General features: G+C 37.3%; 2 protein-coding genes across 5 annotated transcripts in view; both read right to left on the bottom strand.

Moving 5' to 3' along the window:
* Window positions 1–6536, bottom strand: part of dnajb6b (DnaJ heat shock protein family (Hsp40) member B6b) — a 47016-nt gene extending 40480 nt beyond the window's left edge. For 2 of the 4 annotated variants that reach the window (XM_079839925.1, XM_079839927.1), the window contains exon 1: window positions 6228–6536. The gene's annotated coding sequence lies outside the window, so the exon portion shown is untranslated. Of the gene's footprint in view, window positions 1–6212 lie in introns of all 4 variants that reach the window. The other 2 variants (XM_079839926.1, XM_079839928.1) reach the window with 1 other exon arrangement.
* A 2845-nt stretch (window positions 6537–9381) lies between these two features.
* The window catches only part of ube3c (ubiquitin protein ligase E3C), a 29196-nt gene continuing 13678 nt past the window's right edge, over window positions 9382–24899 (bottom strand). Inside the window, exons 15-24 of the mRNA XM_079811001.1 lie at window positions 23613–23717; window positions 22294–22381; window positions 20836–20933; window positions 20442–20574; window positions 19718–19965; window positions 16138–16350; window positions 15137–15325; window positions 14864–14930; window positions 13535–13665; window positions 9382–11147 (exon numbers count right to left, since the gene is read on the bottom strand). Coding sequence (XP_079667127.1) covers window positions 10977–11147; window positions 13535–13665; window positions 14864–14930; window positions 15137–15325; window positions 16138–16350; window positions 19718–19965; window positions 20442–20574; window positions 20836–20933; window positions 22294–22381; window positions 23613–23717 — 1443 coding nt within the window. The 3' untranslated portion in view covers window positions 9382–10976. The remainder of the gene's footprint in view (window positions 11148–13534; window positions 13666–14863; window positions 14931–15136; window positions 15326–16137; window positions 16351–19717; window positions 19966–20441; window positions 20575–20835; window positions 20934–22293; window positions 22382–23612; window positions 23718–24899) is intronic.

Genomic DNA, 24899 nt, shown 5'->3' with positions numbered 1-24899 from the left:
GGGGCATAATACCCAGTTCCAATAGCTTTCCAGCTGGACCTCATTGGCGTTATTTATATCTGCAGTGTCCTTCAGGACCGGTCCAGAGGTGACCATGGCACAGCATTGGCTTTCCTGTGCATTGTCCAAGTAAAGGCTGGAACACACTACACGACTTTTAACAACTGAACAGATTTTAAAACACTAGGCATCCTACACTTGCAGACTTGTAAATGGTCAGAAAAACTGGCCATCATACACTAAACAACTGAGAATCACACACTAACAGACTGTAAAGTTGTTTCAAACACAAACTCACACAGAACCATCCACCTCGTTGCCAAGAGATGCATGACAAATTAAAACAATAATGTGTGTTCTAAAATAGGCTCAAAATATCAAACATGCATGATATCCTATGACTGGATTAAATCATAGTATGAAACAGGGACGTCGCTAGTGGGGGTGAAAGGTGGTGATAATTATAGGGGCCCCACTAAATCAAATAGTTATGCTACAGTATATATTCCCCTATACTCTTATGAATCAGTATTTACTGTATATTACAGTGTCAGCTTTTATGCCTGAGAGTTTAATGAAAACCACAAAAACATGCAATTTATTACAATCAAAAGTCCCACCCCAGGTAGTGAACAGAAACAATCAGAATTGTGGCTGCTCCGATTACAAATCAAGTAAAGTTACAGTGGAAGTGAGACTGGCTGAAAAAAATTGGGGGGGGGGGGGGGGGGAGAAATCTGAGTACCACCCAGAAAACACAGAAAGAATTTAAGAAACAAATAATAACGTTCTAGGAACGTTCTTTTTAGGTTTTATTTTTGCCATAAAATAATGTTCACAGAACATTGCAGGGTATTTTTTTAATAACCTAAAAATAACTTATACAGAACGTTCCCTAATGGTTATTTTTAGGTTATTATTTAATAACCATGTAAAATAACCTTCCAATTAAAACGTTGCATGTTTTTATGTAATGACAAATACAGAGCTCTGATATTAGTTTAATACAGCATTTATGTTGAAGTGAGATCAACATTTTATAAATGATCAGATAAATCCAACTTTATAAATATTAAGCTAGGGTTAAGTATAGTGTGAAAAGGACAGAAATCATACATTTGTGGGTTGGTTTATCTTCATTTAACTGCGCACATACAGAACAGAACAGAGGGACAGGAAAAGCTCAGATTTCATCAAAAAGACCTTCATTTGTGTCTCGAAGATGAACGAAAGTCTTACGGGTTTGGAACGACATGAGGGTGAGTAATTGATGACAGAATTTTCATTTTTGGGTGAACTAACCCTTTACTATGTACAACAAATATAACCTAGTCAATTTTTTTTTTCATTCATTTCCCTTTAATTAAATGTGAGATACAATCTTGAAAAACATTTTTTTAAATTAATTAGTCCATCGCTCACTGGTACAGCTAAAATGGCTAAATGAGGGTTACCAAAATTGATGCAGCCACAGAAAAGCACAACATGATTTGTAGACCCTTTTCACAGACTGTGATGACGTAATCCTCATCGATATCGTAAACGTTTTTTTGTTTTTTTTTAAATGTATGTACATTTATAACACTAATACTTTGTATTATATTACTTTTGCATCAAATTACAAAAAACAAGTTAACGCTGCTGTGAGGGTGTTTCTAATACAGCGTCTATGGGAGTGACGGTAAAATTAACACATTTCTCCCTTTTCACTGCCGTTATCAATCTCACAATATTTTCCCTCTTTTTGAAAGTTGTGAAATCACTATTGTGGCGTTTTTCTTTTGCTATTTGAGCAAATTGGGACATACAAATATATTTAATATATACTCTCATTCACCGCTATAAAAGTTAACCCAACTATGACGACTTCTGCTTCTGAGAAACCTGGAAATGTGAATCTATAGCCAATATTTTAACTTTGGAACTTAACAACATAAAGATTATATCATGCCTGCAGCCAGGCCACCCCAGCATCCTAATATTTCACAACAATGTTTGGCAATGCTTAGTAAGTAAGATCTACTAGCAGTAGTTTTGATATAGACTATATATATTCAGCTTGCAGCAGTTCTCAGCTCAGCACATACACTGCTACAGCGGTTCTCGAGTCAGGAACGGGTTGCAGGCAGCAATTCTCGAATCACCAGTACAGAATCGAGAACTTCTTTCGGACACGTTCATTACTGATACTGAGCATGGATGATAAATGGACTGCATTTATATAGCGCTTTCAACAGACCCATGGCCATCCAAAGAGCTTTACATATTGCCTCACATTCACCCATTCATACACCGACGGCGGTGTCACTGTCAGCCATGCAAGGCGCCATCCAGCTCGTCGGGAGCAGCTGGGGTTTGGTGTCTTGCTCATGGACACCTCGACACTTGGTCAGGTGGAACCGGGGATTGAACCACCAACCTTCTGGTTTGTAGGCAACCTACATGAACCACTGCCCTCGGACAACTGATGCTGTGCTGATTATATGAGTACGGGTGAACCGAGGACTTGTGTAAATTTGTTGTGTCAATGTAGGTTTATTTAATCTGTGTAAAACATCCGCGTTTGCACGACAATGCAATTGAGTGCTTTTGCAAAACGTAAATGTAAGAACTTATCCAAGATGATGATGACGATAATTATTATTATACTAAGTTATGATTACAACCGGGATGATAGAATTGACGTCATTACGTGAGGATGTAAAAGAACCAGTGAACCAGTTTTTTGAACCGGTTCAATGAAACGAACTGTCTGAAAGAACCGGTTCGCAGAAAAGAACCGAGCTTCCCATCACTAGCTGCTAACACAAGCTCTTGAAGCTCCGTCCTCTTCTAGAAAGGGGGCTGGGAGCAGCAGCTCATTTGCATTTAAAGGGACACACACAAAAGGCGCATTTTTGCTCACCATCAAAAAGTGACAATTTTAACAAATTTTTAAACATTTAAAAATTATCTGTGGGGTATTTTGAGTTAAAACTACACATCCACACTCTGATGACACCAGAGACTTATTTTACATCTTGTAAAAAGGGGAATAATAAGACTGCTTTAATAGTATTTCTGTGCTGATGTTATCCCAGGAATTCTGTGGAATGGTTTTAAATACGACTAACTGTGTTAAAGCAGCGGAGAGTTTTTAGCTAAAAGCATAAGCAAATTAGATTTTTCTTTTACTAAGAGTGAAAGATATGTAGAACTTTATGAACTTTGACTGATGGTCCACTTTCAGCTGGCACAAATGCTCCTAATACTCACAAACACACCCACTAATTCACATCCTCTCTTCACCCACTTTTGCATCATTAAGTGCTTTTCTTTCAAACCACACCTTCTGCCCAACAGCCAACATTCCTGACTCATGCTACAGTCAATCTTTTCCACCTTTTTGAGACAGGAATTTACTTTTAAGCAACAGTCCCCTCTTCTTCACAGTCATCTTTCCTCTGCCATATCTTTCCTCCAAAATCTGTTCCACATTCCTTTGCTACTTGTCATGAAACAGCAGTCAGGGCAAGCTCACAAATGTGTGAACAGATGTGAAATGGCTGCTGAATTCTCTGAAGCTTGTTTTCTGGCTTCTCATAGTGGCACTAAGAGGAGGCTGTCAGCTCAGCTCAAAGCAGCTCACTTGACTGCAATAACTCAAGCCAAACTTGCTCCAAATATGACCACAGCTCAGTCAGTTTTTGTTAGTGAAAACTGGTTTGGTGGTTTAAAAGGCTACATTAGACTTACATGTGAAAGGCAAAGCGTTACACAACATAGGCCTAAGTCAGTATGATAGAATCGAGATGTGTGTTTACAGGACGTATCGATGTACAGCGTCGATGAAGGATCAGTTCAACAAACTGAATAGCTGGATATGTTGAACAGGTGTTGTCAATATAATTACAAGACAATTTGTCCATGTGGTCATTTATTATCTCTTTTTTTTCTTTCTATGAGAATTTAGGAAAGAGAGATTATGTGACTTGTCAATGTGGCTAACAGAGGAGCCATTGCTATATAGGACAATGAAAATCATTATTTGGCAAGGGTGTGTGACAGACTGAGATATCAGCTTGATGCTTCAGTGTTCGAGGCTTATGGCTAACTGAACCAAGTTTCTGACTGTTACAATAAGAAAAGACAACTTAAGAAAAGAAATTAAGTTTATCTTTCGATCTTTGAACAAGTACAGCAACATTACACCAAAGACTCTAGAGTAACTTGTTTGTCCATTTATAAATAGGCTAACAACATAAATAGGTCTGAAGTTATATGTACTTCCTGTAAAATTCTTTACATTTGATCATTCTAGAAGAACAATAAAATCTGTAATAGACTATAACTGCATGGACTAAACCAATGCATTTATGATAATGATGATATACAAGAAATAAATGTTGTCGGTCAGTCACAAAACGAACAACCTAATTTTGATATTATATTTTTTTTAGCTAAAATAACTGGAAGTGGCTGACCAGAAGCAAAAAATAAAAATAAAAACACTGAGGCTGTTCTTACGTTAAAATCAAGGTGGATAGAGTTACAGAGTGAGATGTAGACTGGTACCTCCTCAAAAACTACACTGCTGAGCACCTTTAATATCATTCATCACTGGGATAGATTGACAAAGCCCAGAGAATTAAAGGGGGATTTGGTTGGTCTCCTTGATGATGAAGGATGTCACATTTGTTACAAACTTTGTCAAACTGGCTTCTTATGCTACTAACATTATCCATTTCATCCCTGGGGCAGGTGAAAAGATTTGATCAACTTGTTGATCAAAAGAAATGATGCACTTTCAAAATTAAAGTGAAGCCAAGCCATTAACAGATACCACTTGGCCTACTCTCTATTCTAGTGAAATGCAAGACTTATGCGGTCAACTGGGATCTCATAAATAAAAATGAGACAAAGAAATATTAACCATGCCATGCCTAAATATGAAAATGTCAGACCAAAACCTTAAACTACAACTAACCAAATCATCAACAATGCATTTAATTTAAAGCAGCGCATCAACATGTATTTATCTCAATATAATAAGAATGCTAGTGTCACTTCCACATCCATTGTATATCAGATGTAAATGGATGCTTAAGAAAGAGAAACACTGATCCTTCCAACTTTTGCTAAACACAGGTGTCGCATTGCCATGTATGAGTCAATCTTCAACTCCTTTTCTAGATTTTTCCCTGTCCTGATGTTGTTCTACAAGAAAAAAAGTTGCTGCCTTAAATTAAGTACAATCAACGTGCATGCTTAAGTCCATTCAACTTAAATTGCTTTAAACTGACTTAAAATTAGTTGAATCTTGTATAACTTATCAAAATAAGTTCAGCAACTTTCAACTTTTTTGATGAGTTAAAGCAATGTAAAAATGTATGTTGATATAGCTTGTTGATCAAAACATTTTTTTACAGTGTAGTAAGAGCAACGTGGTCTCTTAAAGTTTACGCATGAACTCTGAACACTATCAGAACTAATCTTGGAAGTAAGCTCGAGCACGTCGCAGATTCATATCACAGCAGCGTGTTTAAATTACAGGTGTGAGAAGACACGGAATGTGCTGGAAAGTGAAAGAATGTTCCGCTGAGTAACCGTGTCACACGTCAGTTTACACACATAAAAGAAACTATTTGACATTTACATGGAACACTGATGGCCGTCCCATCCTATTTTTATTGTTAGCTACTCGAGTGGGCGAAATGAAAACAGTAGCCTACATAAAAAAAACTGCCTTAAAACAAAACAGAACAATACTTAAACCATTAATATTAAAATATACTGACGTTACTGACGTAATTTCATCGTTTAAAATGACATCTGAAATCTGATCAATTCATATAAAAACTTTTAGAGGTTAAGCGAAATATGCGGCTGCTGAGTGAGCCAAAAAAATTGTAGGTTATAGCCTATTAACATATTCATTTCTATCAACCATTTTCAATAAAAACTGATAATATTGCTCCCCAACACATTTTTTGGATATAAAAAGGCGCTCCAGTGATCAGCGAAGACTGTCCGTGTCTCAAATCCTATGGAGCTCCCTACATTTGGGCATCACAGGCGCGAAACGAGTCAGCGAACTCAAAACCCAATGACGCTGTCTAGGTAGGCAGGCAGCTCTCTTGCTTTTGCCACACGAACCGAATATGTTTTTCATCTCGTTTTCATAGCAAAGCGGGGAAAAAACATCAACATATCTCAACGTTAAACTCACAAACCTTATGTGCCCTTACCCCAGTTGCTTTATTTGGACCTCCGCCCGATGTGTATCCCAATGATGAGGTCGAGTTTCTGTATTTGAAATACTATTCCTGCAGGGATTATTCTGTTTGGTCCGAAGTCTGTCCGTCTATTAAATAGTCTCAGGTGATCGGAGTAACTTCCCTGTATCAAAGACAGAGATGAGCAGCTGCAGTCGTAGCTATGTGTGAATCTGTATCACTGATATTGGGCTGACACTAATGTTCTCTAACAATTCGCCGACCTCTATAAAGAGACATGATTCTAGTGCAATTTCGTCACTTCCTGTTACCCAAACAGCTGAAGGAGATTGCTCAAGGAGTGTGTGATGTGTCAGGTAGCATAATATGTTTTTTTAATATGGAGACTTCTTGAGGAAAAGGGTTCATTTTCATAACTCAACGCGCTACGATATCCACAACATTTGCGGAATGTTTAATCTTCTTGAGCAGATCATGCATTATCTATCCTATAGATGGGCAACAAATATTTACATAATTCACTCATAAAAACAAATCTCGTTGCAAAACATATATCTAAATATCAAGCCGAGGACAGAGTTTCAACAGAAGGTGTCCTGTGGAATAGTGAAAGTGCAGCTTCCACATTCTAAGGTGGAGTGAAGGGTGAGGTCAGGAGAGGTTTGACCTGTGACTGGCTGCGCCTAGACATAACTCAATGTTTAATGATCTAGATTCTAGAACAAATCCAAATGAGCTTTAGTAATAACTATGCAAATTATTTAGTGACTACAACACATAACCCACTGACAAAACATAGCCTGTGTTTATTTATTTATTTTCTTTTAGCATTCAACCAAATCATTACATGTTAGATATGATGTGATGCATGCATTGGATTCAGGTTGGGTTGGATTCGGATGTTGCCTGTCCCCCTGCTGCTGCCTGTGAAGGTAGGATTCTGGACTGGAGGTTGAAGACTGCATGAGATGGTGACTATACCATGGAATTACTTTTTTATGTTTTCCACTCAAAGATAGCCACATTGTTAATACAAAAAAAAAATATATATATATATATATATAATTCACCATATTGTGCTAATTTTCTTTAGGGAAGGAATGTGCCAAAAAGCTTGGGATGGAACCTTCAACTTGTTGATCCAAACATTCTGGCAGGGAGCATGTATGAGATCGAGAATTATTCTCGACCCCATGTTGATATTACACATGTTAAAGGGATAGTCCATAAAAAAATTCAAAAAATCTGTTCTGACATTCTTTTTTTTCTGCAGAACAACAAAAGAAGATATTTTGAGTGTATGTTAGTAACCAAACAGTTCCCACTGGCTATTTTATGTATAAAATACAATGGAATTAATGGTCTATTTAGGCTACAATGGAAGTCAATGGTGACCGAAACTGTTTGGTTGTCATCATTCTTCAAAATATAGGTTTGGAACAACATGAGGGTAGTAAAAGATGGCACACTGTACTTTTTGGGGGTGGACTATCCCTTTAAGAGAGCATTACGCTGTTTCATCCAAACGTCAAAAGCAGTAAATAATTAGAAGAAAAGACTAAAACATCCTGTAAGGCTGTTTATTTTGTTGTATTTATTAACTTATTAAACTGGTATGAGTAAAGTGTGTGGTGTTTACAGACTGTAGGACAGTAGGTGACCGTGTGATGCTGTAGGCTATTTCTAAGTATGGCCAGCAGAGGGTGAAAATTCCTTTCATTGATCAATCATTCGGTTTGCATTTAACCACGCTAATTAGGCCTACATAGTGCACTATTAAACTATCCTACACAGTGAGATAATACCAATGATTCAATTAGACTTTTTATCTTGTAATAACAGAGGTCATGTAAATTCTATGTTTCAAAACTGATACTCCATAACTTATTTCTAGTTGTTTCAGAAAACCTCCACAGGGAGGCACCCTTGGTTTTCCAATGACTGTTCATCTTTATACGCGGTAGTTACTTTTTTGGATACATTAGAGAAACAAACCAATGGAAAGATTAAGTATTTCTAAATAGCATTTGTTATTGTAATTATTCTCAATAATAATGATGATGGTGATAATAAAAAAGCGCTTCTGAATTACTGGGTAATCATGCTGTCAATTCTTTCAAATAGGCTACTGTGGCTAGCAGTATTTCTTTCTTTTTTTAGCAAGCAAAACGGACAACAGGTTAATATTGAATAAATCCAGGTTACTTATTTTTTATAATTATGTATATTTAATCATGTATATTAACTTAAAATCTGTTCAGATTTGGGGCAAATCATCTTATGTAGTAGCCTAGTCAAGTGATTTTTTTCTCACGCAAGTTTTGCATTTGCATGCCATGTTGCATGATGTGCACTGACAAAGTGAATTATCTTTATCTTTATATAGCCTATAATTATTTTAAGCATTAAAAATGTTTTTAAAGTTTTGTACGACTTTATTCGTTTCTTTAACACGACGGATGACAATGTAGTCTACATTGGAATCTTTTCCTGAAAAAAGCAATCAGACCCCTTTAAACGTAAAGGTTTTTTTTTTTAACAATAAAAAAAAAACATTAATTGTTCTTAATGAATTCACTGAAATGAAATCGTTCAGCTTTCACATTCTGGTGTGAAATGACTTGACCCTAAGTGCAATAATAACATTTCTAAAAGCTATATAAAATACCTTTAGAATATCTTTGCACGTGGGTGTGATTGATGGCCAGAGGCATTAAGTTTGCGAGCTATAATCCATTATAAGGTAATAGGCCCAAATAAATCTCCCCATAATTAAGGCCAATCCTTCATAGCTATAAGACAAGTTAGTTTTTTAAGACCCAATTACCCCCATCTGAGATTGCTGCTAAAATGCTGTGAAATTTGGTCAGAGAGGGAGGAGTCTAGAGACTTATTCCAGTGAGGAGGGTGAGACTGAAGCTGGGAGAATATATGGAGATGATCCAAGGTGGAATAAAAAGTTCCCCCTGCTCTCCGGCCATCACTTCTCTCATTGCAGGGCCCTAATAGATTTATGTCAAACGCACACACCCTTAATTTATTTTATACGGATAATGCATCCGTGGTCTCGAATAGCCTCTTTTCTTGTTCCATCACTGGATGTTTCTTTAATTATATGTCAAAGGCCATAAAACTCCAAATGAAATTCTACATCCCAGTTTTTCTTAAATATTATGTTTTAACAAAAGACGCTAATATATCCAGGGCAAATAAAAACTCAAAACATTTAATCATTGCCAAACACTCTATGATACATAGATTGAACACCTGTCTTTGTCATTCAAAAAAAAATCATTCAGGGCACATACACTTAAATGTCGGTAAACATACAAACAACTTTGCTTGTCCTTGCTCATCATGAACAAGACAAAAACTCTAAACATCAGTGTCTGTAAACGATTAGATATTCAGCACCTGTATGCCGTCATATTACTCATTTGCTTTAACAGATTTTGGGGAAACAGGTTATTACTGACAAGGTGAGGAGAGAATTTAAAAGTCTTGTACAAATGCTGCGTGAACATTAAAAGATGTAGACATTTACATATAGCCATCAACATCAGCTCTCCACCAACCAACACACCGCCATGCTGAACCCAGCAAGTAGCAGCAAAAAAGCAATCTGACAGCACATACTTCAATCCTCTTCAGTTTACTAAATAGTTCTTTGCTACAGCAGAAGTTGGAGTAGTGTCCAGTACACAGGCTTAGGCAGGGCACACTTTTCCTTCATTCATCAATTTGTCTGACCTAAAAAAAAAAAAAAAACTCCCCTTGAACCACTAATCTAAAACTTGAGTGTCCTCAACGTTTCGGTTTTAATTTTATTGCACAATGCATCATTCTCCATTGCTTTAATACCAAGGCCAATGTGTGGAATACATAAATACACAATTGGTGTTTTGTTTTTTGTTAAATGCAACGGACACACAATAAACATTGAGGACTGAAATGCAGCTGGCCATTATTGTCATTTAAAACTGAATGTTTCTTTCCAATTGTACTCCATTCTAAAGGTAAACCTCAATCAGCCAAATTTAAGTCATCATTACTATGATGCAAACAAGTTGACTACACACCTTTGCTACTGTTTTACCACCCCTGTTAACCTCACACATCCTGCCATGACTCTAATCTATTCAATTCTTTTGTTGGTGGCACATTAGCCAAAACAAAAAAAAAGTTTCCCTCCTTAGTATCCCTACTGTACTGAAGAAGTTTCAGGCATGCTGTTACATTGGAGAAGCGTATGTTTTAGCTTGTTCTGGAGTCAGAGAGGCTAACGCATGCATCTTTACTGGTAGACGCTCAGTATGTGCTGCATACTTGTGACAATAGAGCAGTTTAAAAACTGTAAAATGGAATTGTCTTAAAACATCCACTTCGATGCAAGCAATGCAAAACCAAGGAAAATCTACAAGTAAATTTTGTGCTGCCATTTTATTCCCTCAGTATCTCCGACATTCTGATGCTCCTGTTCAATGTTAGTGCTTTTGATCAATGGACGCCTTTCCTGATGCTGCTTTGAAATTATAAATGCATTATTTACAAGTTTACTCTTTTTGAAGTAAAAATAAAACTGAGAATATATTTGTCCGTGCCGCAACTTCAAACTGTCCTTCTGCATTTGTTTGTTTTTTTATGTCCCAACACCTGCAAATCACATGTCTGTTCATTCTGATAATTTCCTATCTGGTCACCATGACAAAAGTTGCAGCTTCCTGTCTGGGTTTCAAGGCCATCGAGGGGTTGACGTATTCTTCAGCTGAGCTCAAAGCCAGCAGAGGATTCAATAGCATAGAGCAACTTGTTCCTCATTTGCTGAGAGTCACAAAACTCTGGCAGCTTGAGAAGGTTCATGCAAGTGCTAGCGGTAGGGAGACGCTCCAGGTCAGCACCTCCGTTATGGATGCAAAAGGCTGGGTACAGCTCCTAGAGACAAAGAGAAAGCGGAAAATCTCATGAATATCTATGAAAACCAAAAGCACTGCTCATTAAACACTTTAGAAGAAAAAATGATCTGGAGGAGACCTAAAAGCGTTTCGTTTTTCAGTGACAAAATCATATTTTTGTCAAGTTGCAGATGTGAGATTGCCTAAATAAATCTGATAGCACAGAAACGTCTTTCTACCAAGTTTTGTGGGTTGCATGCAAGTGATATGAGTTCACTAATTCACACTTATGAGCCAGTTCTTTTAATGAATGACATTCACCAATTTTCAAACAGCTTTGCATTGTTACAATATCGGTAGTGTAAGTGAATGAACAATCTGTACTCTTTTTACATGTTACCTGCACAGATATATCCTTGTTTATTTGGCAGCAAAACTTTTGATCGTTCCAGGGCTTTTGTGAAAACTACAGATCGTATTTTTGTAGTCCAGTGAGTGTTGAAGTTTTCCTATCTTTTTTCACCACAGCGCTTTTCTTGGTTATCTCTAATCATGTAGCACTGATTTAAAAAAAAAAAAAAAAAGGTCTTTCTATTCATTGCATAGTTAGCCAACTTTTATTAAAACCTCATCTTGCCAGCAAATTACCCTTTTACATCTGACTCACTTACTGAACTGCAAGTTATCTTTTAGTGCTAACCGTCTTGAAATGAAGCAAGTTTTGTATACTTAAGTTTAGCCAAATGTAGTGTAGGGTTGTAAAAACAATGTAACACTGTGTCTACACTGGTCGAACAGTAGTCAACAACAGCTTGAGGCTGCCAACACTGAACGCGTTAAAAGTTCTGAATCCATTTGTACTGTTGTCAGAAATAAAACATCAGTTTACTGTCAGTGTCTCGTCACGCTGCGCCGCATGCCCGCATCCAGTGTAGACAGTATCACTGATTAAAAAAAATACTTTAACAGGTAGCATCTTTGCAGATAAACGCAAAAAACAACAGCCTGATATCACAGCAACAACTAAACAGAACGTTTCAGATCTATAAAAGGTTACTGAAAGAACAACAAGATAGGCTTAATGAAAAAATTCTCCGCGTGGCTGCGAGGCTCAACCCCAAAATGAACCTGATTAAACCTGCTTTAAGGGGCCAATTTTTCTAACAATTAAGGTATTAAAGTATCGTTGCTTATCGAGAAAGTGTCACGATGAGAGCCATCATTTTGAAAAAAGGGTATCCATCATGTTTTTTAAATAGCTCGCCGTGACAGGGCTATTTCTCCCCTAATGAATTCTGGGATGTTTAACGGCACCTAATTAAGGCTGAGCTGGCTGAAGAGGCAGACGAGGTGGGAGGCCATCTCCCCTTGATCTGTCTCTCTTCGTCTTTTTCCTCTTACTCCTCCTTTCCATCCTTTCCTCAGAGCGTTTGCACCAAAGTCAAATTCATTAAACAGCCCCACTTTAATTTTGGCAGTAGCACATATCTGTGGAATTGCTCAGAAGCCATGATTTCCCCCACCCAAATTCATACAGGCTAAAGTAATCTGCTCTAAACTGATGACAGATATTAAAATATCTAATAAAGTCAATGAAATGACAATTACTGTCCTTGGTTAGTCTAAGGCAGGCATAAAAACACATTTAATGATTTCTCTGTTCTCCAGATTCTGCTCAGTATAAGCAGCACAACACACCAAGAAAAAGACTTGCATTCGTGAGATTGAGACAATACTGAAGCTCTGTATTTTATTTACTGTCAGATGCTATTCTCTCATCCTCATTTTCTGGCCTTTGACTACACTCTAGATACATTCAACATCAAGCAAGAGCCATTTAAAGTTCAACAGGGCATTTTATCAGTCAGATGGATGTCACACACCCAGTGGCACATGGAAAAGCTTCAAATAAAATTACAATGCTAGGTGTCACAACCTCTCTAGCACAAATAGAGGCCAAGATAAGGCCTATCCTGAGGGCTGTTATAATGTGAAAATGATTTGTTACAATGAGCCTGTTTGCTCATACACCCTTGTGTAAATTAATGACGATATACTGCGACAAAACATATTTTTTTCACTTCATTATTTCTCCGTTAAGGCAGCACACCTTGCAGGGAGTAGACGTCTTTGTGGTGGGGATCCTGATAACTTTATTGAATAAAAATATAGAAATTGGGACAAAATCATAAGCAGGTGTGAGTTGGCATGAACTTCAGCTGAACTCCATATGTGATAACAGAGGTGCAAGTCATATCGATGCAGCTCAGACACGGGGTTGGGTTATGTCTGTACATTTCACTTTTCCAGTGAACCCATCTAAGGCCCCTTACAATCTTAGATAAAACATTAACTCATCTTTAAAGAATTCAAACAACCCAAAGTTAATAAAAATAATATTTTTAGAGGGTTTGTCATGTCACTGACCTTGAAGCCTAAGAGCGGAGGTCGTGAGCAGCTTGTCACAAACTTGAGCAGCTTGCGTTTCTCCTCATCACTGAAGCTCTCCACCACATCCCAGAAAATGTTGATCACTGGATGATTTGCTGTATAACCACCTGAGTAATGCAGCAACAGTTAAGAAAAACAAAACAAAATATAATGCATAATAAACAATAAATATAAGTCTTGCAAAACTAAAACTTTCTGAATTATTAGATAATACTGGATCTCAGATATGAGCTTTAGTGCAAAACATGGTTAAACAAATCTGAAACCTTTTTAGTACATCCTGTTTAAGTAGAGGAAAAGTCAAAGCATCTGAGTTAACACTTAAAGTTGGAATAGTACACTACACAAAATCTGAATTTGAAGTTAAAGTGCCCCTATTATGTTTTTTTGAATATTCTCTTTCATGCAGTGTGTAATATAGCGGTTTGTGAATGAAAACGTTGTGCAAAGTTGTAAAGTCGATAAATAAAGTTATTGTCTTCTAAAAGAAAGAATCGACTCAGAGTCAGAACCGTCTTGGAACGAGTTGTCTGTTATTCGAATCCCACCGAGTTACAGTTCTACTTTCCTAAATAAGACATTTGCATAATGCCCGGCTATGTTGTACGTTGTCCGCCCGCGAACAACTTGACCAGCCCTTCAGCATGTATCACTGAGAAACGTCCTGCTCATGTCATCCTTGCGATGGAGGTTTGGGTTGAATAACTAGTTCTTCCAATGTTTCATCATCGGACTCGCTTGGATTGATATGGTAAACTCAATGTCATCGTTACTGTCTTTACAGTGTGTACAATCGCTGAGGACTGAGGAAGCCTCAGCTGAAGTTAAGTTATGGTAATGGACGTTTAGCTTCCAAAACACTCGCTGTATGCGGTAGATCAATCACAACAGAATGGGCCATCTGGCCAATCAGAGCAGAGCAGGCTCACTTTAGCAGGAGGAATTTAGAGAGACTGATTCATCCGACGAGTCATTTGAGGATCATTGAAAAATGTTGTGATGTGATGTGATGTGATGAGAAAATGAAAGTGTTTTTTGACCTTTGATGCATGTAAACCTGTTGTAGGAGACCTTCAAAACAAAATTAGGAACCTTTAAAATAGCATAATAGGGGCACTTTAATAAACTACAAATTCACACTTGACCTGTGCGTGTTTTGGCTATCCATTAAAAATAAATAAAAATAAATGTAACAGCAACCTGACATTTCTGGAAGAAAAGTAAGAAAGGCTAGTAAATCAAGCTAAACCTAAAATAAAAAACGAAGAGAGTGATAAAAAAGTCTGATGGGTGTGCTTGTAGTACCTGAGTAGTTAGTAAATTTCTTCAGGTCGTCCAGACAGATGGGCACGTGTGCACCAGAAATCAGTACCTGAAAATGACCACAAATAAGAGTTTAAAGTTGGGGTGAAGAAAAGACAGAGAGTTTTTAATATCATCTGGTGATAATATCTGTTGATCTTATTATTATTAATGCTTTCTGACACATAACCGATTGGTTTGTGTCTAGACACGTGCCCTTTCCCACATTTTTAGCATAAATCTAAGTATGTGTGTGTATGTGTGTGTGTGTGCTACCTGAATTTCCTGCTGATCAAACATTCGCAGCCACTCCAGGTTGACAACGTTGGCCAGGCCCTGTCGAAAGGCCAGGCAGTGTGCTCGGATCTGTTTGTTCAGACGGTAATCGGCCACTAAATGGATGTAGGCTATCCTGTTGGCTGTGGTTACCGGGATGTCCTTTCCCCCTGGTTTGAGCTCAACCACCTGGAAAATACACAAATAGATGGAAGTGTGACAGGCACTGTCTTCCCTGGGTTCAGTGATGATTTAATTCCATGTTGAAAGTGAAACAGTACAGCTGCAGAGGAAAGTGTTGAAGGCAATTGAGGAACATAATGGAAATGAGTGCACATGCACACCCTTTACCTAATGAAGGGGAAAGTAAATAAAACTTTACTTTTACTTTACCTTGGTTATAAAAGTGATCCATTTTTTTTTCATTCAAGCAAAATAAAAGTTTATCAGTAACAATTATAATTTGGTCCTAAACTAGCTAGTTGCTATTTAGGCTACCACCCTGTTCCCCATCTTGTCATAACTTTATTTAATTTAATTTATATTTTTTATATTATGCATACAGTTTGTCTTTTTAATTAAATTGTTATTTAATAATTGTTACTAACACCTTTCATTAACCATTTGTTAAAAGAGAAAAAAAATCTGAATTTTTAATTAAATGTGAAGAGTACTCACAATTTCCCTCAATACACCTCAGGCTGAGGTGGTTTTCATAGGTTTGGAAGTGAGGAGTGGCACTACTAGATATCATGCTGAGTGATTAGTTCTTGCTACACAGTATTATGCTACACAGTTTTCTCCCAGCAGGTATGTTTGAGCTGGTCAACAGAGAAGTTATTTTAGAAAGATCTAGACAGAGACGTGCTTTATCTCCATCAGCCAAGACTAACAACAGTTAGATCAATCATTAACAATGCCAGAGAACGAGAGATGGAGAGAGGAGACACAAAAGACAAACAAAAGAGCACAAAAGGGGGGAAAAAAGACATGTTGTTCACCTGTGCCTCCCCAAGATCATTGTTGACCACAGTGAAGTTAAGGCCGAGGTCTTCCACGTCACCTTCATAGCTCTTGAGGAAAAGCAGGTTTCTGTACATCTCTGGGTCTAGAGAGGCCAGATGGTGGATGTCCACTTCTGCACTGGTGCCTAAAATTTTGGACAGGAAGAAACTGGCAAAAGGCAATTCCACTAGCATGTTTTCATACAGCGCCTAGGAGACAAAAGAGAGAGAGAGAGAAATATATTTAACTAAATATGACCTCCAGGACTGTTAAACACTGTGTAATGTGCAGCCAGCTAAAATGAGCTAAGTGGCAAAATTGTGAGAATATCTTCATCCTGTAGGCTAATCTTCCCCAAAAACTACAACACTTTATTTTGAAGAAGCTCAAACTTTAAAAACATCAACTGTATCCTTAACTTGTTTTTCCATTAGGAAGCACAAAGATGGCGAGTCATAAAAGCTAAAGTACTCCAACAGTCCTAAAAAGACCATATCTGAGGACATTAAAATATACAGGCCTTGAATAAATGATTGCACTAAAATCCCTCAACCACATAAGCTAAATGGATTATAAATTTCCCAAATCTCCATAATGCATGCATCTAAAACACACACGCAGGCTGTAAATCAGAGCATTTTCTAAACACAGGTTAATCGTGCAACTTCAAACATGGGGCATTTTTTATGCAAAATAATCCACTTAGCAACATTCTTCCCATGAGCCCTGTTGTGGGAACATATGTGCTGCGCCCTCCTGAAACCTATCAATAACGTCGCTCCCGGGAAGAAGCCGCAATAAGGATATGGAGGCACAACGCAGACTATTTTTCAAACCTTCAAGTTATTTATGGGTGTTTATTGCCAGAAATTGTGCCAAAATGACTTGGGATAAAAAGGATTAATGAATGGCCAGGCCTTTTAATATAAGTGAGTGCAGTGGCAACGCAATTAATGCAAATTGTGGCACCATCAGGAGAGTAAACGCCAACAACTTAGCAGCTGCCTTCTGTTTCTGCCAAATAAATTTATAAATTTACAGCATTAAGAATCAATAAAAAATTTAACACACTTGCCATCAATCAGGAGTTCTGACCTTCTCTTTCCTCTCCGTTGCCCTTTGAAGAGGGACAGTTAAGCACTGCTTGTTGAACTGCAGAACAAGTGGTGTGTGTGTGCGTGTGTGTGTGTGTGTGACTGTGACTCAGTTCGTATTTGAGGGCATGTGTAGCTACACAAGGGTTAGTCTTCAATTAAATGGTCGTAGCATGCCTCAATATTTAAATAATTAGCCTTTATTTTCCAAGTATCCACTTCCAATATTGTGAAAACACCATTTTCATCTACATCATGATCTATAATGCACCCGGCAATTGAAGATTTTATTTGTCACATACACAGTCATATACAGAATATAACTTGCAGTGAAATGTAAACCTGGTTAGTTTCTTAGACTGAACCTAATAATGCAAATAATTATGAAAAAAGAATTGTATGTTGAATGGAACTGGGAGTACTATATTTCTTAAATGGTAGGCGAAAGTATAAATCAAATGAATCAAAAGCTTAAAATCATAATATTTAATGAATAAGCAAAGTGATGTGTCGACCCTTGTAAATGACTAGGGCTCCAATTCCTTGTAAATCACCGGTTAGAGCAGGACCACACAAAATCTGCATTTGCAATGCTGTCTAAACTCTATTAAACCTGCTGACATAAATATGGGCTGCAAAGCTAACAGTATAGGGCTCAACACGATTTTTTACAGCTGGTCCGGTCAGGCAAGAAGTTTAGATTTAATGTAATATATGACCCCACCACAAATAACAACAACAGAACAACTACTACTAACAGGTTTGGACAAAACCTTTGACCAAAGCTAGCTAGATAACATTACCATGGTGACAATCGGCAGAATAAAAAAAAATTGCAAAGTATCACAGTGAAATTGACACGTTTTTTTTGTGTTTGTGTGTGTGTGTGTGTGTGTGTGTGTGTGTGTGTGTGTGTGTGTGTGTGTGTGTGTGTGTGTGTGTGTGTGTGTGTGTGTGTGTGTCTTCGGTGGACCCCACCAGAGTTACAGTGACGCAATTGTAATCTATACAGATCAGCTTTATAACAGCACTAAACAAATATCAATATCCCACTCAGTCTGCCATTCCTTCACATATTTATGGAGAGAGAAGGAGGGTTAATTGAAAGTCAAATTCAAATTAATCTCGTCACCTTAATTGCTTTGCCCATTACTAAGGAGTGGGGGCAATTGAATGGAATAAGATCAAGAAAGTGGGAGGGTGGGGCCAGCCATTCCTCAGGGAAGGAGCTCAGTTATGTCCCTTCTATCGTACAAGGTGTGTGTATGTGTGTGTGTGTGTGTGTTCATTATAGCTCTCTAATAAGTGGCCTGGATTGCCTCTTCACAAGTAGTGTTGATGCCCGTGACTGTAAAACAGATCAAAACTCTATTACCAGCGGCACGGATCCGGTTATTTATGGCGCTAGCTGATTTAGCGTCCATGGCCAAATGCGATGGCTACACAAACAGAGACGGGAAATCATGGGCTAATGGAGTAGCCTAATTGAGCAGCGAGCTTCTTGGCATGAGGTAATTCATCTACCCTTCCCCCAGTTAATGTGCTTTGTGATAAACAATCCTGGGCATATGCATTAATGAAACTTTAAAAACATTAGCGGCTAATAAATACCAGCTAGCAGGCATACAAAAGAGATGGCCAAAACAATAGCGTCAATAAATTGTGACTCAAGGTGTAGCCATTCTAGGAAAACACTGGGCAAAATTAGGATAATCAAAGAGTTATCATTAGGGGTTTTACTGTAAAATATTTTCCACTTAATATGAACCATTTTAACCATTAAGAAATTAGCATGCACTTCTTATATCAAATGATTTCCATCCTGCTTCTTACAAAAACGATGTACTGCTAGTGTATATACAGATGCCTTCAATGCTAGGAAACAGTAAACTGTCATTTCTGTAGCTAAATTAAAGTTCCTATAAACTACTTTGAGGCCTCATACAATTAGACAAAGTAATGTAACTATGAGCAAACTATTTAATTTACATGCAACCATACATTTCTAGTTTTTTTTTTGGAAGTTTATTAAAGGTAATTTACAAAATTCACTTTCAAAAATAAAAACCTAGACAAAGGAAAATTATTTGGATCAAAAGGCCACATATAAACTTGACTTTAAACTCCAGTGACCTCGTAAATCAAACGCATAGGATTTAACTAAGCTACTCAGCCTGAGACCACTGATTGAACCTGACCTTTGACCTTCAACATTGATTCAAATGACCCTATTTGTGTTTGAAAGTGTATGTGAGTGAAAGACAAATTAGACAACTAAGAAAAAAAATTAAAAAGACAAGCCACTGCAAGTGTTATTAAATTATTAACTTGCAGTGAAATGTGTTAACTAAATCGTGAACAGGTGTAGCAGGTAATTAAACTGATTTCGTAATGCTCTTTGGTCTCTGTGTCACTGCACTGAAATAAAGAATGTTATAGTCCAATGCAATACATCACGTGATCCTTGCGAAAGCGGTCTTACCTTTCCCAGTATCCTGCCAAGGAAGTAGTAATGACGGGTGAAGGATTCTCCCACAAGCATCTCTGCAGTGGGGCTTGGATAGAGAAGCCCTTCATTAGTTGTCCTGAAGAAGCCTTGGTTAGGATTAAAGCCCGACTTCAACAGTTCATTCAAGAACTCTCTAAATATTCCCCCTCCATCAATGCCAGCTTCATCTAGCCCATGAGCATTTAGCAGATGAACTCTGATCCTCTTCTTGAGATCAGGTTCTGAAATAGAAATAAACAAATGTATTTAGAATGTTCCACATGCACCACAAGAAAGAAATGTTATCCAGGACATTATCCATTATGTTTACAGACATTTCCCTTAACAAACAAAATGCAATGCAATGCATAATTCAAAATATCTGTGAAAAATCAATACAGAAAATGAATTCATATTAACAATACATTTGCCAAAAAAGATTTAAAAATAAAACAAACACTAAAATTTGACCAAATGTTCTGTCATCTAGAAATATCTGGTTCCACACAACTAACCGGACTTCTCAGGTGAGTTCTTACACTCAAGACGCCTCGCCCTAAATCATCAAAACAGCTTTTGTTGATAGCTGCTATAAATTATTGTATCTAATTCCTTTAATGTCTCTTCCCAGTGTCTATGAACATCAATTCTGTGTGCTAATCACTTTTTATTACAAGAGCTTTCAGCATATTTGAAGGAGTAGGTTTGCCTTGTTTACCATTCTCAGGGGATAATTTGTCATATGCATCTTCATAGATGTAGTTCCGCCGAATAGTGACATTAACGCCATCCAAAAAAGGGCCCTCTCCTTGCACCTCCCGCTTGTCCGCATAGATCAACTTCTGGAAAATCTAAAAAAAAAAAAAAAAAAGAAAAGAATGAAAGTAGTTGAGCCGATTAAAGTCACTTAACAGATTCAAATTTGAGCATATATTACTTTTGATGTTTCTTATCTAAAGCACAAAAACACATGAAAGAGTTTGTAAAACATAATGCCATCAAATTAATAATTACAGCTTTCAACCTTCTCTTTAATTCACAGATCACTGAATGTTTAGACCAGTGCTGAGCATGAAACGGACTCCATATTATACCAGTAATGGCTGTCTTACCTTCACTCTCTCCTCAAAGGGCACAACAAATGGTAGTTCAGTGAGGATAGCCAAATGTCTCTCCTCCGATACAGACAATGGTGGAGGCTCCAGTCCAACTGTGATGGGGACAAAAAAAATTGTTAAACTTTTATTCTTCAAGTTATCTCTGAATATCTCCTTATTTTTCCTGTTTCCCTTTGTATACTTGTCACTTCTTGTCCTCCCTCTAAATTGCGCAATTAATAAAAAGGGCAAAAAAAACTAAACATCTAAAAATACAATGAAATTATACAACCCCCAATACTGTGTTTTTCACCTATAGGAATCTAACCAATAATTTATTAATCTGCTGTTCAATTTACATTGACAAAAAAAAGATACAAAACTGATAAGCAATTTACTCTATAAGCACAGAATTCCTCATCCAAACAAATATACTACTACCAGTCAAACCAAGAATTCTTCCTCACCTTCCGCACCAAATTAGCATATTAGAAATTACATTTTAAAATACACTAAAATAGATAAGGTGTTCTAAATTAGGGCTGCTCGGTTGTTATGGCAAAAATCGTAATAATTCAATATAAATTTTTGATCAATTAAATGGGTGGGGCCTTGATAAGCATAAGAGACTTGTTTCAAGAACATAAACAATATAATTAACCCCAAACTTTTGAACGGTAGTGTATATCCACATATTTTCCATTCACAACAAGGTCAAACGATGTGCAGTAAATTATTAGAGAGATAATTAACCTGCACAAGACAATGATGTCTGTTGCAAAAGACCTACTTAATTTGCATCTGTACACTTGCACAACCTTGAGTGAGGTCTCCTTCCAGCCTTGCTGAATGCGATATTTACAGAGCATCCCATTAAAGATCACTCAATCCCCCTCTGTCTTTCCTGCCACACACTTTTAATTAACTCAGCAGCGATTTGCCCATCCACCTGTCCTCTCCCTCCATTACAGGGACGTTTGTTTTGTATTATACAAACGTTTTGACCAAGGGGGAAAAAAAACTGCCATAGCAGCAGATGAGAAGTGCCATTCATCTAATACGTTGCTTGCATGGTGGAACGATCCTACTCAATTAGTCAGTCCTTTCTCTCTCTCCACAAACCAGCCATCAAGGGGCCATCTTGGTGGAGAAATATGGCGCTGCATGGTCAATACAGGAGCCATTCGTCACTACCTTCACTAGTCCATTTAGGGAAATGAAAAAGGTCCAGACAAAAAGGCAGCCAGATGTGTCCAGCCTTAGGCTAATTGAATTTTTAAGCACATATGCTCCAGGGTGGCATGGAAAAGATCAGACACACTGGTACTAGTAAGCGTTAAGACCCTCTTGAGTGTTCTTGCTTTGGAATGAAATTGCTTGACAGAAGCCATGTCATTATTACTACATGTTTTTGTTTGTGTTCCACTACATTTCAATCTAGATATGGTTGTTCTCCATATGTACAAGTCTTACCATCTAACGTGGACTGAAGCGGTCCGATACGTCCCATTCTCCTAGTCCTCCACACATGTCGTGCAGAGGGCACATAGAGCTGAGTCACCTACACACAAACAATATACAAAGCAAGTCAGTTCACAACAAGCTATTAGTGAGTCTACACATATGCATATTTAAACTTATTTATTTAGATCCATGTATTTTTGTTTATATAAGGGACGTGCCCAAAGCCATATATTTTATTTAGAAAGGCATGGAAAATAACTTCTTAACTAATTAAAGAATAATAGAAAAAAAACTTGTGCTTGCTAGATAACAGAGCGAGGTGATAGCCTAATATTTTAGAAAAATATTAAAATTACAACGCAATATTAAGTGTGTAAAGTGAATGTGTAAACTCTGAGCACAGCACCATCAGTCGCGTTGCAGTTTCTGTATGTTGTGTCTCTCAGAAATCAGAGCTTTATAAGAGAAACAAACTGCATTATACACATTGTCTACCATTTCAAATATCTATTAAAATATACATAATGTTTTTTCTGTCTTACTGGAGCTGGCAAGCAGACATCATGTGACGTAACACTGTCTACACCGGGTGCACTGCAACAGCATGAGGCTATCTGTACTGGACACGTCAAAGAAATAGAACGTTTGTGTCTGTGACTCGTCCCTACACTGCGCGGCATACGGTGTAGACACTAGTATCACTGATTATAGTGGGTTCTATTTGTTTTTGTAGTTTCTGACCAATAGGACCGATTTTTTTTATTAACAAACACACTGTACTAAATAACTTTTTCCTTTTATTTAACATTAAGTATTATTTTTTTGTATTATTAAATAATATTTTTATCAATGTTGTATTTAATTATTAAAAGATTTTGGAAAAATAAAAAAAAATATTTCATGAATCATACTTGCAAGGCATACTTGCTATATGCAAATGATGAAGGGAACAAGGTTACATTTAAAACCGGCTTTTTGTATGGTTTAGACAAACTCTCAGTTTATGTCCCACCCACATTTGGCTTCATCCAAATACAGATACAAATAATTTTGCCATTGCTACATATAAAAATATTGGCTTTGCTCTGCACCCATAAATTAAATAATTTAAATAATTACACTTTCATAATAAATTGTATTTATTCTTTAAAAATGCAAACACTTGCAATTCATTAGCGAAATCTAACTAGTCAGCTCTCACTGGGTCTTTAATGATTATCAATCAAAAACATTGCAGTCACGTCATTCTTGGATTGATCAGACAGCAAAACTAGTAATTATGTTTATTAGGTTTTAATCATTGATTACATTTCTTAAATTAATTTTACCTTGTCTGCCCTGATGTTGACCTCTTCAGACAGCCAATGACCCGATGGACAGAATGGTCTTCGAATATCTCGGGCTTTGAGCATTTTCACAAGGTTGGTAATCACCTAACATATTTCAAAAATAATGTTTAGCACAATGTTCATTCACAATCAGAACAGTGGAAGTAAGAAAAAAAAAAGGCTGATATATGAAAACAAAACACAAAACAACTAATGTAAATTCTGAAAGCATTTTAAAATATTAAGCTTCTAAAAACATGATGTAGTCATTAACAGTTCAGCATCTGCCCCATGTGTTTGTCCTATTTCTTTAATAAATATAATTAGGATAACATATCTTATATAATAGTGCAACCAAAAGGGAAGCAGGCTGCACTACCCAAGTATGTATTTTGTTGACATCAGGACACAAATATACACACACTCACTTGTGCAAAAAAAAAAAAAACCTGCACTACAATTCACCAAACGTGTCTTTTCTAAGTCTTCATTCTCTTTAAACACTTCATCTGAACTCACTTATCTACAGTTCTGTTTAATACTCATTTTCTCCGATTACAGAGTCAAACAAACGTCTGGCAGGCCATTTCTAGAGAATGCCTATCAATATCTGACCAAGGAATGTTAACGCCAGAGAGTCTGTAATAACGGCAAGTGCAAACTCTGTTACTGGTGGGTTTGTGGGGCAGGGGGTCCGAAGGCTCTTCCTGTCTAAGTGGAATGAATAAGCATTGGTTAATTAGCCCATCGGGTTAAGTGCAGGCCTTAATGGGTCTCTCCAAAACTCCTGCGGTGACATCTCTCTCCAAACAGGGCCAAGAAGAAAGTTCCATTAGCAATATTAATACAAGCTTAGTTGATCATTTTCATTCAATTAACTTCTTTCAATTAAATAGATAGCTCGACAATAGGAGTGATAAAACATCCAGAGGGACGGCCCATGGCTGGAGGCAAACATTAGTGTGTGAGGGGTCAACAGCGTTAGAGCTGACTGTAAATTGCACATTCAATTTGGGAAATGCGTTTCTCCTGCTTGTACTTCTTTAATGGGTCGTTTTAGCTGACAGGAGGCGTTTTCCGCCATCTTTTGTGGAAATCTTTCAGAGCTTATTGTTTGGGTTCCACTGGTCGAGTCAGTACAGCACACAAAAGGCTGTCTTTAAAAGTGCTTTTCTCAGAACAAGAGGCTTGCTGGAATAGTACAGAAAATTCTGTAGAGTGTGTTTGATTAGGGTTGGAGCAAAACCGTGCAGGACAGTGGCACTCCAGGACTGATGTTGCCTATCC

The sequence above is a fragment of the Gobio gobio genome, assembly GCF_949357685.1.
Source record: "Gobio gobio genome assembly, chromosome: 2".
NCBI lineage: Eukaryota > Metazoa > Chordata > Actinopteri > Cypriniformes > Gobionidae > Gobio > Gobio gobio.
Note: the sequence above shows the minus strand (reverse complement) of the source record. Positions and strands in the feature narration are given on the sequence as shown.